At 33.3% G+C, this 15,874-nt stretch overlaps 1 protein-coding gene across 1 annotated transcript; it reads right to left on the bottom strand.

Annotated features, from left to right (window-relative positions):
* Positions 1-6,428: 6,428 nt before the first annotated feature.
* LOC134282006 (polycystin-1-like protein 2) lies at positions 6,429-15,868 on the bottom strand. Its single transcript, XM_062764448.1, has 11 exons — positions 15,861-15,868; positions 15,460-15,693; positions 14,038-14,208; positions 13,744-13,904; positions 12,904-13,621; positions 12,640-12,772; positions 12,095-12,342; positions 11,229-11,403; positions 9,702-10,976; positions 9,325-9,419; positions 6,429-6,936 (listed from the first exon to the last, which is right to left on the bottom strand). Exons 2-11 carry the CDS (start codon positions 15,682-15,684, stop codon positions 6,793-6,795), a joined length of 3,345 nt encoding a protein of 1,114 aa, XP_062620432.1. The 5' UTR covers positions 15,685-15,693; positions 15,861-15,868; the 3' UTR covers positions 6,429-6,792.
* Between the last annotated feature and the right edge of the window lie 6 nt (positions 15,869-15,874).

Genomic DNA, 15,874 nt, shown 5'->3' with positions numbered 1-15,874 from the left:
AAATACTAGTAGGTATGTTAACGGTTGGAAAATGAGTTATATATATTTTTTTAAATTAAAGTGTTCCTAACACAATAAAATTCCAGTCGACTCCCTTAATTTTATTATTATTTTTTAAAATATTTTTTTTGGACCATGCTTTTTGTTAAAGGATATTAGTCTCTTTGATCTACTACATATCTAAATTACATTGTATTAAAAAAGAATTAAGCATTATTATTTTTCTTTAATGTTGACAGCTGTCTGATTGACAGAAGATCACATGATCAAGTATTTAAAAAAGTCATATAAACTGGGTGATTCTATTTTAAGCTTCTAAAAATATGTTATTACGTTCTTCTGCGGAGCAACATAAGTCCTGTCAGACGTCACAATCACAGGCACTTGTTTCATATACGGGGCACCCCTACTTAAGCCACACCTGCTATATGTGTACCGGGAACTGTGACGTGATAATAAAATTACTGGACAAAAAATTAGTTCCCCTGGAATCATGGGGGAAATTGAATTTGTTTTTTTTTTTAAAGATAACGTAATACATGTATATCGGAAGTCTAACGCAAAATTGTTAGGATTAATTAAACATAACATATTTACGTCTGAAACCACCTGAAGCGGTTTCCAAGAGGTTATCTTGAATGGAAAACAAGAAAAATGATTGAACAGATGAGTAGTTCTATTATAAATTTATAATTATAAACTTTATTTATATACATCCATATCAAAACAAACTTTTACGTTTGCTATTTTCAAGGATTGGCAGATTATAATGGACTTTTTCCAATCTATTTATGAAGCTAAAGGAACTTTTTAACCTGAATTTCCGATAACATACACCCGTCTAAAACCGAAGTATCCGGCAACATCAACCTTGTTGCCGATAACATGTTTTCAACTTAAGAGACATTTTAAAAGACTGTTTACTAACCCTTAATTTGGATTTTTAATCTCAGTTTGCTGATCTAAAGGTATCTGATTGTCCATAGAATAAATAGATCAGTTTGTTTGATAGAATAAACTAATTTTGAATTCTACAGACGTTAAAATATGATGACATTTCCAAAATTTGTGTAAAATATAATTTGAAAGAGTTGTAGATCTTTTGAAAGAGAGTGATTTGGTTTGTGCTTTCTGCTGCTGAAAGCATAATCAATTATCTGTCTTAGATCACGAACTGTGTTTGCTGAAATACATATTTATCGTTGAAATATGAAATTTAAAGTTATCCACATTTTCTAAACATTGCTTTTCTTGCACCGAGTGTCCGATAACAATCCAGTTGCCGATAACGCGTTGAGCAGTGTGATATATAACAGTATACATAAATATGTGTCTATAACATCATTTATGAAAATCTTATGGCATTTTGCCTTATTTTGAAGGTGGTTTTGACAAGATATTCACTCAGCTTTGGAATAATTAGATTATCTTCATTAGACATTAACCAGAGAAATTTGTCTCCTTTTGATAATAATATGAAATTTTTGTTAAGTAATGAGATATCACGAAAAAATTTATCTCTTTCCTCAGTATAAAATGGACATTCAGTAAGAAAATGATATTCATCTTCTATATTGTTTTGGTTACACATTAAACATATTCTTTTGTTTCTCTCCAATGGAATTCTTTGACCAGCATTATTTTTTACAGATTCATATCTGCCTTTTTCAATTCTTAGGTCATGAGCACTTATTCTAAATCTACATATGGATTTTCATATTTCATGAGATTTGATGTACATATATTTTTCCGTTGTAAAATTTTCTTTAAACATAAAATAAGTAGTAAGTTTTCCAGCGTCAAGTCCCTCTTCACGTTTCATTTTCCAATATTGTAGGAAATGTTTTTTCAAATGTTTCTTAACTTTTTTTTTTTAAATGTGATTTTGTATGTTTTACATTCTGGTAATGAGAGATTAATTTTCTTACTGAAATAAATTACATTTTTGTACCAGCAGTTAATATTGCCTTGACTAAGGTTAATATTTTCTGTATATGCTTTATGTAACAGGGAAGATTCTGGACTTGATTGCAACCTATGCCAGTATAATAAGATGTTTTGAATTATTGAAAAATACATAGGGTATCTTCCCAGTTCAGAAATTATTGCAATATTAGTACTTTTTTCCCAGCTTCCAATAGATATTTACAAAATTTGATATTTAAGCTTTCTGCCTTCCACTCTTTAAAAATATCGTATAAATGTTTGTTTTTATCTTGTATGCGTGCTGTAAGGGTTCCCCAAATTTCACAGCCAAATAATGCGATAGGCTTTATCATGTGATCAAAAAGATGTAGTATTGAGTGTTTTGATGGGAGGATGAATAGCTTTTAGGTCTTTGTATGATTTGAAAGAGGCTTTAAGCGCTTTATGATATAGATGAGATCTTGCTTGCATATTTTTGTCGTTTTTGACATGTGTTTGAGAAATATCTGTCACTTGAAACATAAAACTTAATTTTCCGTCCGTCGACGTCACATCCGGTCAAACAGGAAGTAGCAAAAAATGGCTTACTTTTGCAATTTTTAACATAGATTTGAAAGATTTAAATTATTACAGACGTCATTTTTCTCTTTTTTTAAAATTAAAGTTACGTCCGGTCAAACAGGACGGACGACCTACTCGTTGCTTTGCAACGAGCTTTGCTCTAGTTCTACATGTATGTTTCTACGGTGCGTACTTTATGTATGTCCAAAGTGCGCGCCATCCTCTGAAGATCTAGGAGACCCTACGCGACCCTACTGCGTTCAGTGGAGATCTCGTAACGTTATCACAGCACTGTAGCAGATTCTACTGCGCTCACCTCGGCGTTTTGCATTTTTTGAAGACGCCGTGCAATCGCCGTGAGGACGCAGCCCCGGTGTGACGGGGATTTCAGCAGTATTCAAGCTCAAAAGCCCACTCAAACAATAAAAATCCGGGACAGAGCTACAACTCTCATGCGGTAACCAGGACATTTAGAGCATTCCCTGCCGACAGGTCACACCAGCCGTGTTCTCCTTGTCATAATTTCAAATCATAGATAATTCTGTGTGTTAAAATGCTGAGCCTAATTTGGTTTGGTAAAAATGAGACGCAATGGGTACATGTACCAATAGGAATTTACACAGATTGTTGGAAGACCTGGGTTCCAAACATTGCAAAGATGTTGTCAATAAGAAACTCAAGCATCTTTTTAATATCAACTTCAATCAGAGTACTTGTATGTACAATTAGAATGTATTTTAACAAAATAATTTTACAAATGACCATTGAAGCAAATGACCATTGTCAAGATAATTAAATTTATGAGTTCCATTTTTATTGAAAAGGGGGATGTCAAAAATACCAAAAAGCCCGTTTTACAGAAGGACTTGCGACTTAAGACCAAATTTATTTCTTCCTATAATTTTTTAATCAACATTTTATCGAAAATTATTTCAAACTTTTTAAAAGGGATGTGTTAAGATATTTTCACACAAACAATTTCAAAGAGAATTATTAATTTTTCAAAATTTTACAATCATCTGAAGTTTTTGGTCTTAGTCGTAAGTTCTGTTGTAAAATTTATCGTAAGGAATAGTTGTTTATATAGAGTTGAAATATGTTTTAAATTATTTATCTAATTTTTAAGGTGGTAAAAAATTTTGATATACCGGTATGACTTTCCAAAAGTATCTTTGAATTTTTAAGTTAAGTATCCATATCTAATTTACACCAATTCTCAACAAAAGTTATTGCTGAATGATCGAATGGAAGGCCACAGAATATAAGTGTTTTTCTCCTTGCCATGTAGATGTATTTCTGTAAATTCTGCTCATTGGGAATATAACCAAATTAGCTAACAAAGGAACGCAGTTTCGTCTGGTTTTCCTACAGTTTATTGCAAGACATGATCCAGCATCCTTGTAATGCTAATTTCAGAGTGCCTGCTCGTAGCAAGTGAATTATCAGTATATGTTGGATTTCCAGGCGTAGATTTAAACCACATTCTTCCTAAATACAGTTATAAAACAGTTATAAATCAAAGTACTCAGAAGTACAGAGAGCCGGGCTCATTCACAGAGTAGAATGAATTTCTTACACGAATCACGTTTATATTCTGATGAAAAAATTATTTTAAAACTATCAATATAAATGATAAGACAATGACAGTGAGTTTTTCAATCCTAATACCACGGTCCGAATTTGTCAGAATCAGAATTAATCTGGTACCGCAGCTGAATGTAAACAAACAGGCCAGTCTGGTTCCCTCTCCTGCATTACCTCGTATGCGTAGAGAACTACGATAACACTGATTATCAAAAATCCTTACGCTAATGAAATGTGTTCTTTGACTTCGGACTGAAGTTTTCAAAGTCATTACGACTAATGTTTTTTTTATAGATATAAAACTTCGGTTTATTTTTGTTGCTTTATTTAGCGTTTGTATTATCTCAAAAGCGGTAGAGAGTATAGAACTATATTTTTGCACGTAACTTTAAAATGGCGACTATGGGGTCAACATCCTGCGTTGAACAGGATCACATAAGCCGGCAATTGCTTTTTGAGCAATAAGCCCGGCTAAAAATGAGCCTTGTAAACAAACAAAAACGGAAATGCTTTAGACCAATTGTCTGCTGGAACGGATGATATATTATTTACGTAGCCTTTCTCATTCTTTTATCACTTCCGATTTTTACACAATAAAAAATCATTTTTATGAAATCTTTGATGCTGAAAGATTTTTCTCTTTCGTTAATGTTGTTCTATTCCTGAGTGAACCAGACTGTTTTCTGTTCAATCAAAATTTTTATGATCGATTCCCCTTTGATATAATAAGCCTTGAAACGGCAATTGTTTCGTCTCCCATATTTGCTTCAATATTATTTTAACAAATTAATTAATATATATATCGATATACATTGCCATACATACGTGCATATACAGTCATAAAGAATCAGCGTTATTTAAATCGCACAAAAAATTATATATCTCATGTCTGCTGACTCTCAATTTTTTCAGTGTTGTTTTTAGCTTACCCGTGTCAAAGGTTGAAATGAGGTGCTCGTCCAGCTGGTGCTCATGAGCATGTCTTATCAACTGTTTTGAGTTCTTCTCAATAACCATAAACCAGTTTGAACCGAACTTACCGCACAATATGTTTGTGCAAAGGGTAAGTAAAGGTGATCGAATTAAGTTACAAAGAGGACGACATAGAAAAAAAATATTTAAAATCTTTTCTCAAGAACCAATTGGCAATCAGCCTCGGCTAACTCCAATAAGCTCCATTATTCAAAATTAGTGTGCGAGGTACGAGCCCCCCGAAGTGCTCATGAATGCTCAAGAACAGGAACATAATTAGTTTTATTAACTCAAAAACGTCCTCAAGATTGTTCTTAACATGTCCATGCCACAATAGATCAAACGTGTCGGAAATAATTCGAATTAAACATTCAGTGCAAAAAAGGTGTTCGTAAGTGCAGATTCAATTTTGTTCGAATAATCCTCCCGCAGTGGGACGTTTGTAATTTAGAATCTTTTATAGATATAGATATATAAAAAAACTTTAATACTGATCTGATTTTTCCTAGCCAAATTTAGTGCTCAAATGAGCGACCGTCGACGTGGTTAAATGTCCTATAGTTTTCATGCCCATACTGCTTATATTTGGAAAATTTGGATATATTGTTGTAGTTAGGCTACTTTGCTTTTTTAGGAATAGCCCTTTATTGGAATGTGAGCATGGCGAGTAATGGGGTTTTGAAGTTTTCAGTTTCTACTGGAAAGATTATATAACTTCGGAACAAAATGAATTTCTGTATAACAATCATATTTCCAGAGCTCAAGGTTTCCAATACCCTGAAGCAAATAATCAGTGGGTATCATGAAGAATTGAATGCTACATGTGGCTATTAAGATTTATTCTTTTATAACATTAGGCATTCAGTTTTTACAAAATGGGGCATATTTAGGAACTGTGGCTATGAAGTAATTATTGCTGTTTAGGTTGTTGATAAAGGTTGTTTTGCAACATTTTAATGTTCTTTTTCCATGTGCTTAAAACATGAAGAAACACAGAAAAACGGTGAAGAGAAGTCGGTTTGAGTTATTTATTGCAAATCTATGTACAAATTATATCACAGTGTTTTATTTTTTAAAAAAATTCGAAGAGACATCATATGTTTATCACCAATTATAGTGGTCGTCTTCTATTAGAGCAAAGCGAATTTCAAGTACATGCAATATATACCTTATTCTATTCAAATTAAATGGATGGTGGCGGTAAAACAATTACAATTTCTACACCTTTAAGAAAGAAAACTCACAGAACCCACTGCTTCTTGGTGATGAACAAGTGTTTAGAAAAAGCGTAATGATTTGACGTCAAATGGAAATACAATCACTGATTCTTTTACTTAAAACAAGTCTTTTCTTTAAAATTCCTACAATTTTTTAATCGCTGTTTTAAGAAACTAACAATGTTAAAACAATAAGACGTTAACATTTCTTACACACAGACTATTCTGCTATATAAACATGACAAAAGTACATAGATAGATACGTGCTATGTAAGAAAATACTGGCACACTCTTTTAATCAATAATGCATATTGTTTCGCAGTAAAAACAGTAGTTCTCTAGGTAGAAAACAATTTTAAAAATCAATATCAGTCAGTCAATGTAAATATTTGCATCCGGGAATGAAATTCAAATTAACAATACGAAAATATAGTCATCTTTAACACCAATGTAATTTGAATGGAATATGTAACAAATGCAGACATAAATGACTAAAGTCAGTAAAATCTACAGAAGATTTCGGAGGTTATAGTTAACGCTTGGTATCATAGAAAGCCAGACTTATGTCCCCTGGAGTTTCCGCTCCGGATGCCCTTGAGATAGATCTACTTTGTGAGTCCGGATCCAACTTATTTAGAAGAAGGCTTTCTGAGTTGGAATTCTCCATGTGTTGTTGCTGAATTTCAAAAAATGGCAAATCGGTATTAAAACATAGATACTAGTATTTTATAATATTTAAATGCTGCCAATAAATAATCAAATTCAAAAACTTTAAAATAAGACAGAAAAATATCTTCCGTTTTTCGGTCCACATCTCATTAAATTACTTAAGCAAACACAGAAATGAAGGACAAAGTACGATCGATAAAAAAAAACAATGAGAGAATATTTCAGTCGACATAAATATTTAAAAAATTTACATTGACGTAGGAAGTGAAACTTGATCAAAAGAATGTTGATCCAAAATTTATACATTAAGCAAGTTGTTCAAAGCTCGACTAATTATTGTCATGCTGTGTGCAAGTCATGCATTGTTCAATGATTAGCTGTGCTGAGAGAAACATTCATCCCTTAACTCATATACATATATATTAAGTAATTCTTCTCGCTTATCAATTAATAATTCATGAAAAAGTATATCATTATATTATTGAAGCTCTTTATCAAAATTCCAGGAAAATTAATGCAAATATCAATGCAAATATCAACAATAATCTTATAAAGACATATTTATTTATACAAGGAGATTGATGCACAACAATGACATTCCCATAGCATGCTTTCTCAGAGATGTAAGAATGAAGATGAAATTTTATAAACATTTTTACCAAAAAATTTGAAAACAACCATCAATTACATAAATTACGTTTACCATAATTATCGAATCTGTTTCTTCTTGAAATAATCGAACTCCTAGAATTTTAAGATAAATTGCAATAAACTGAATTTTAACCGCTCTTACAGCATTCATTTGTTCCATAAACATAACTCCCTGCATATCTTGTGTAAACTTATTTTAGAGAAAGGATAGCCAATAGAGACCCTGTATGAAGATTTGGCCCCGTATTTCAATCTTTTTTGGATAATCTGCTTTTCGTATATTATAGTAAGTGATGTAAAATAAAGAAAAGAAATTCTGTTTGATCTCCGCTTTAAAAATAAAAGTTTAAAAGAGCTTGTTTACTTAAGTAGACATTAAGATTGTTCAGAAGAAATTCAAATCAATTTTCTATCTGCCATGCTTAGGATGATCAACTATCGAATGTCTTGTCTTTCAGCAAAATATTTTAAGTCGCCGAAATAGATTTATTATATAGTTGCAATGGATGTATAATATTATATTAATTAAGGGTTGTCTGTCCCTACGCCCGTTGCACCTGGGGTATAACCTCCCCTTATCCGAAACTTCTCCAATCCCTTAAAAATTTAAACGTTTACATTTTAAGAAGATATTTTGGGTCTCCCTAAGCAAAACAAGAAAATTGTCATAAGGAACTCGATCTTTTTTTTTTTTTTTAAATCCTCCCATACCACTACAAGCAAAACCTATTTTACGTGTGCCCGACAATACAGGTAATTGGGATTTTCCGTAGCAAATTGGGCACTGTTATTCTGATATTAATGGTAACCCATTTCTTAAAAGATTAATATCAGATGTTGTGCAAAAGTGTTTCTTTGCCGAAACAACTAAACAATAACTGACAAAAGTACGCCAGTGAAAGCAATCCCTTCATCCGACATGCAGGCGTGAATTATTTAAGGGACACCGACCCTCAGCCAGGAAGGACAACTCTTTAATTTATAATTTAATTCAAAAAGTCTTTAAATGAAGCTTGAAAATTAAATATTTTTATGCAACAATTTTCATTATATGCCTCTCAATGTGCTTCAAGGTTCTTTGCAAAGATCCATAAATCACTTCTACTTTCATATCATGTTAATGAACTTTGGTATCTAAAAATGCTTTTTCGGGATAAAAATTTCTATTTTAAATTAGACCTTTCTGAGAAGTTTAAAGAACCTTGAAGCACATTGAGAGGCATATAATGAAAATTGTTGCATGAAAAGAATTAATTTTCAAGCTTCATTTAAAGACTTTTTGAATTAAATTATAAATTAAAGAGTTGTCCTTCCTGGCTGAGGGTCGGAGTCCCTTAAGCGTGATCCTGTTAGGACTGTACGTGCGTGCTAGGTAGCTAGTGCGTAGTTCACCAGTCTAGTACCGTTAGCAATTCACCCTAAAATTTACATAAACACCGGTACAACTGGCTTCCCCTTCTCTAACTACGCTTATTAAAAATAAGTTGCCCCCTTTTTATGCAAAAGTAAGATATATATGCAGGCAGGCCTTTAATAGACTTGATCTGCATAAAGTATCCAAGTGATTTTGTCGATTTGCAATGAAAGACTACGAAAGTTTAATTCAAAGTTACCCAAAAAAAGTTAAACATCATATAGCCAACATTTCTCTGAAGTCTCTTTTTTGTACATCATGTAATACTATGTGTAATCTAACTGAAAAAAGGTTTCAATATAATGTGTTCTCCATCTACAGTTCACCCACCTCTCCGTTGTTGACTTCACCTAGGGTAGTGCGTACCAGTCGCAGAATGTTAGGAGCATCAAACTTAGCGTTCATACCAATACTTTGCATGTATTCTGTAAAAGTAATGAATCATTTCCAAAAAAGATGATTTCATCTATCAGGTGTCAAAATTGCCGCTTTTTGTTGCTCTAAGCTCTAAAAATGTTATACATGTTACAATAAAAATAAAACAAAGTGCTTTAATGCTTCAAGGCATGCAAATATTCGTATGATGTGCATTAACATCGCTGAAAAATTGTTCAAAAACTCTTTTTAAGTGCTGATATTGATGTGTAAACTCTTGAAAAATTCTAACATGAATACAATTTTCTATAAAATTATTAATATTCGCTTACTTTTCTTTGCCTCTGCATTTTTAGACATTGTTCCGTCAGTTTTGTATGCAATACCAATGATGTCCTTAAAAGACTTTGTCAGCATGTCAACAATACCAAATTGATCTCCTTGTGCGGCTGATTCATTTCTGACCTCGGTAATACTCTTGTTCAGAATAGCAGCAAACATGGTAATAAGCGTGAAAAGGACACAGAAAACATATGTAAAGTAGTAAAATTGTGCAAGTTGTGGGGCTGCATTGATCATGGTATCCAAGCTGTTCTTGCCAATTAAAGCGTTAGTGAGAGTTCCCCAAGAAGTGAAAATGCTTCTGTATTCGTAAAGGGAACGCCCGAAAATAAGATACCCAAAAATGACGTATCCCCCAAATACCATTCCAAAAACAACACCGAAACCAATGATTTCTTTAGCTGCATTAGTGACAACGGTTATTATTTCCGTCAGTTTTTGGTTATATCCAAGGATTCTTAATATTCTCAGTGTTGCAATAAACACGAGTATGGACATTAGGATGTTAAAGAGCATGTCCCACACGACAATATGAAAGAAATTGATGAAATTATTTTCTCCTGTAAGCTTGTCGTCGTAAAATACGTCCATTGCCTGGTTCGTGTAAGACAGTCTGAGAATAAAGATTGTGACAGCACTGTATCCCAAGATCAAGCATATCGTATCCACTACATTCCAGACCACCTTATAGTATTTACAGAGTCCATCCCTTCGAATCCCTTTTAGCGTGTTGAAAGTTAGAATAAGCTGGTACAAAACGTATACACAATAGCATATGATAGCAAACGTTCCCATAGCATTGAGAGAAACAATCGGTCTGAATGGATTTGTCTCAGTCCAGGTAAAGGAACCACCCATTTCTGTTATTTCTGTTATGTAAGTAACATATGTAAACAGATTAGCATTGGGATTGTAGATAGTAAATTCCACTAAAATAGCACGTGTTCCTCTGTCAATCCAGTTGTAGTGTTGAAGTTCTTTCAATAGAATTTGGGCTGCAAGTCTACTTGATGGTAATTTAAGGATATATCCACCACCTCCGTAGGTATTGTATTCGCCTGTTAATGGAAGACCCCAGACGTCAATGGACTTTGTAAATCTCCATGCAGCAGCCGTTTGGAATTGGTCCTTATAAACTTTAGTGTCACAAACAGTGGCGTTATATGGGTACCAACCAAGACAGTACTCTCTTTCGTCTTCTTGATACATGTTGTAGTAATCGACACAATAGCGTGGCCATGTTAATTTCTGGTAATCGCATTCCCCTAAAAATAAACATGAATGCTTCATTGTTTTTCATGTCGTTTTTGAAAGTAAAATATAGCAATAAAACTGCTATTATTACAAAACATTGTACATTAATTGATCTGTCACATATTTATCAAATCTTTTAATTAGATTGTATAACTAAATTTGAGTACATTATTGCATAACTAAAATTTAAAATTGAATAAAAAAAAGCATGAATTGGAGAATTTTATTTCATGTGATTTAAAGTACTAGAATCTATTGGATACCTTTAGTCATACGGACTTGTCTGAGTCTTGCAGGGCCTACACGAATACTTGCCAGATCCCCAAAATATTTCTTATCTTGGACTCCCAGACTGGCACCGGAATAATGGTTCTCAGGGTAAAAAGTAGGGATGAATGTCTGATTCAACCAAGAGAAGAGGTCGGCAGTTTTGTTGATCTGTTAATAAATGATGTTTTTATTTTGTGTGAAGCATATTTCACAGTACAATTTTTACTTCAAAGTGAAGATAGGTCCTACATCAAATGCAATAAATTAAACCAAAATTAAATACATGTAATCATTTGGTAACTGATGTAAACTACCATTAATGATGCAGACATCTACCTTTGAAAAATGTTTTAAATAAAAAGGAAGGTTTAACTCTACTGATAAAAAGGTGTAATTTAATCAATTTTGATATGAAGTTTTTTTTTTCTATCTTCAAAAATGGGATTTATCCAAAGCGACTATGACAGGCATCTACGATAATCCGGCATCTTTTTCTTCTACCGACTGGAATTTTATCGTGTTTTAAACTTGACAAAATGTTTTGAAATGCTCTGTAAGTGCTTTGATTAATAATTTAATTTCAGTTGTAACACGTCATTTGATTGGTTAAACGGTTTTATCCATTTTGTATAACATAACTTGCCTACGTCACAATGAGTTACGTCAAAAACGTATTACTCCGCTGGACGTTAACTTTTAAAATATGCTATATTTGAAGGCTTTTTCCGAAGGAAAAATTGGAAAAATTATATCATTGTCTACATTGAAATTAAATTATAAGGAATGAAGCTTTTTTCAACTTATAACAAAAGTTGAAATAAGCTTCATTCCTTAAATAAATGAGAAGCATTATATATACCCCTGAGAACCCTAGCTGTCCATTGCCATGTCCAACCAAGTAATTATCTACGTTGGACTTCAAGAAAAACGCTCTATGGTCTCGCTCAACGTAGCTGATACTGTAGATAACAAACATGAAGACGGCGTAAAATATCAGGTTCATCAGCGCCTCCTGTGCTTTAAGTTCTTGTTTTCTTTTCTGTCTGAGCTTTTCCAGATCTGATTGAGGCGGCGGTTCTGATTTGTTAAATATTCCATTTACGAAAGCTGCAACATATTAATGTGTCTCTCAATGATTATCTTTAAATCAAAAATATTGTCTTTACTTTAGTATGGCATTTTCACCAGGCTATATTAAAGTAATTTATAGAACTATTCGTTCATTCAACACATATTTTTACTTAAACATAGAGTAGCAACCATTAAATATGTTAGAAGGAATAAATGGTGCTAAGTTAAACTTGTATCTAACCTCTTTGTATAAATTATACAATACATATCTGCTCAAAACATACTGATGAAACATTATTCTCACTATAATATCATATACGCATATATCTTTACCCATATAACTGCGCTCTGATCCGGCATTGTACTGAGAAGCCGTCGCTTTCAGCTTGTTTAAATCCATCTTAGGAGTTTCACCATCTGCCGGTTGTTTGAAAAGCATTGCAAGTAGAACTGCTATTATTATTACCTAAAATATAAAGTAAAGATGAAAGTTAATTTATCTGCATAATTGTTGAAATTATTTCATGATCTGAATTCTATATGTGTCAAACATTTGTATTTTCTTCAAATATTTGAAAGAATAAAACATAACAATACCTTCAAAGGATCAACACAAATCAAGGATTCAAAGAATGAAAGGAAAAAGGAAGAAAGCCATTCTTCCGCTTTTGATTTCCCCCATTCCATACTGTAGAGAATGAGGAAAAATGCCGATGTTATCACAGCTAGCCAAACGACGACCCAAGCAACGTAAGTCATCCAGTGTGGTAACGGGAGATGATCTTTGGTGAAAAAATCCTCGCCATTAAAGGCTCTCTTTTTCAATTCCATGTCCATGTTTTTTCTGACCTTCATGTCAAGCTCCTCGGCCTTTTTCTTATTTTTGTGTTTTATTTCAACCTTCGGTTTACATTTTTTGAATACCATTGTAACAAACATAATGGGAGGCGTAGTTAAAACAATGCCAATTATAGACACATAAACCGTTGACAGAGAGAATCGTAGGAACCCAATCTGGACTTCGTTACTACTTTGTTCCTCTGAGGATGATTTGAAGAACATAGCGTTTGCAATCATTGTTAAAAACAACAGAGCAAGCAAACAGGATAGCCGCTGAACCCTTGTGAATGGACTTCTTTCTGGACGGATCATAAGGGAAAGCCAAAGGTGGTTTTCTGTTAAATTGAACTGAGCATGCTGGGCAAATAGAGTATTGAAGGCCACCAGATTATCCCTTCCACAAACCGGGACAACTCTGTCCACCTGTCCATCGTCTTGATCCAATGCCAGCCACCGATCACAAAGGAAGACATATCTATTGAAAACATTATTTAAGAAAAAATACTTTTTCTGAAACAAATATTTTATATTAAAAAAGCATACAATGTTGATAATTTTTGACATCAAAATATAAAGGGAAAATACTTTGATTTATACCTGGTGTTTGTTTGAGGATCGTCCACTACAATTTTGTTGAGATACCAGTTCTGATAGTCGCCAGACCCAGAATTATCATGCCATATACGTATGTAAGTTAATCCACCAAGTTTCTCCTTCGTACCCATAATAAACTTCTTTGCACTTCCAGTGTCGAATCCCTGCAACATGGTTTAGAAGTTTAATTATTGATACACACAAGTGTTTATGCATCGTTGAAACTTTTTATGTTACGGTTCGATATAAGCCTAAGTAGAATAAAAATGCAAAAAACATTGATAGATACACTAGTACCTCTTTTACACCGTCGCTGAGGATTCTCACGCCCGAGTCGTCTTCCTCGCCCGCCAGGACAAAATTGACCACGGACTTTGTCCCTGCCCCACGTCTGAGGCCGGTTTGTACTGTTATCATGTAGAAATACTCATCAGTAGAGTCACTGTCCACCAGGAAATGGATGGCCCACTGTCACAAGAATTATCAATAAAAAACAAAAAAAAAACAGTACATAACTGTGTTGTCGCAAAGAAAGAAATGGTACATGGTCAGCATACTGTAAATCACGTTTAATTCTCGTGAAATTTTAGCATTAAAAGAGGCATTGTGCTCTCGAAAGTTTCATTCTCGCATATATAAGTATTCCTTAGGGCTATATACAGAGTAATAACCACAATTCGTGAAAATTTTGCCTCGCTAAGAAAGAGTTAATGACTGTCTCACGAAAATAAGGTGTCGCAAAAATTAAGTGATCTCCAGTATAAGGTTATCATGTAGAAATACTCATCAGTAGAGTCACTGTCCACCAGGAAATGGATGGCCCACTGTCACAAGAATTATCAAAAAAAAAAGAAAGGTACATAACTGTGTTGTCGCAAGGAGAAAGAAATGGCACATGGTCAGCATACTGTAAATCACATTTAATTCTCGTGAACTTAATTTTCGCATTATAGAGGCATTGTGCTCTCGAAAGTTTCATTTTCGCGTATGTAAGTATTCCATAGGGCTATATACAGAGTAATAACCACAATTAGTGAAATTTTGCCTCGCTAAGAAAGAGTTAATGACTGTCTCGCAAAAATAAGGTGTCGCAAAAATTAAGTGATCTACAGTATAAGGTTATCATGTAGAAATACTCATCAGTAGAGTCACTGTCCACCAGGAAATGGATGGCCCACTGTCACAAGAATTATCAAAAAAAAAAACACAAAAAAACGGTAAATAACTGTGTTGTCGCAAAGAAAGAAATGGTTAATGACTGTCTCGCGAAATTAAGGTGTCGCAAAAATTAAGTGATCTACAGTATTAGGTTAATATGTTTAATTAACTCTTTAAAAAATAAACTTTATAGAAAGGTATTAATTTGTTTTATAAAACAGTTGTTTTTTTTTTAACGATGGCTACAGAAAATCTCTGGTAAAAAATAAAAGATGAGTCTTATTTATAAATATTGTTTTCATGCTAAGGCAGTCTAATGCCAATAATGACATTCATCTTTGTCAAATATGCCACTCCAAAAGGAAGAACCTTAACAAAAGCTACTTATTTTGCAAAATCTCTTCGTATTCAGTTCCTGTCTCTATTGTATTATATCCATGCAATGTGCTCGCGATCGTTTTCACTTTATGCCATAAATAATTAAAATCTACATATGCGCATTGTAAAGATATTATTTCCCTATTTTGAATTGTTAGGGAAGTGTATCAATAATAAGTATACCCTTTCAATATCCTTTTTGTCTTCCCGTCGTAAAAAGATCGCTGCTATGACGTATATTACTAGAAGAGCAATAACGGTTCCATAAACAGCTGCATTTGAAGGATCGAATTTACTCCACACAGTGTTGAAATCAATCATGTTGGGCGGTACGTAGAAAGTGGATGCAAAAATACTCCCTGTCGAGGGATTGGGGCATCTGCATATTGTTTCGTTAAGAGTACTCATTGGTAAAACCTGCATAAATAACATAAACGTTAGACTTAGCACCATACAGTAGCAAAACTAAAAAAAAATAATTCATGAATGAACCTTAACATTGCAGGATACATCATATTTAATATCTTTCTTTTTCAGATAGCTAACATTTGTCATATACAAAAAAATGTCGGCCGTTAAGATACCGTGCATCCTTTAG

Source organism: Saccostrea cucullata, unplaced genomic scaffold (assembly GCF_032062105.1).
Source record: "Saccostrea cucullata isolate Sc308-1 unplaced genomic scaffold, CSIRO_AGI_Scuc_v1 ctg657, whole genome shotgun sequence".
Taxonomy (NCBI): domain Eukaryota; kingdom Metazoa; phylum Mollusca; class Bivalvia; order Ostreida; family Ostreidae; genus Saccostrea; species Saccostrea cuccullata.
The sequence above is the reverse complement of the archived record's forward strand: the minus strand, read 5'-3'. Positions and strand labels throughout refer to the sequence as shown.

Excerpts from the sequence above, each read along its gene's own strand:
- LOC134282006 (XM_062764448.1), bottom strand. The coding sequence starts at position 15,684 with ATGAGTACTCTTAACGAAACAATATGCAGATGCCCCAATCCCTCGACA. Across the intron at positions 14,209-15,459 it reads ACAAAAAGGATATTGAAAGG|TGGGCCATCCATTTCCTGGT; the intron begins GTATACTTATTA and ends TTCTTGTGACAG. Across the intron at positions 10,977-11,228 it reads ACAAGTCCGTATGACTAAAG|GGGAATGCGATTACCAGAAA; the intron begins GTATCCAATAGA and ends GTTTATTTTTAG.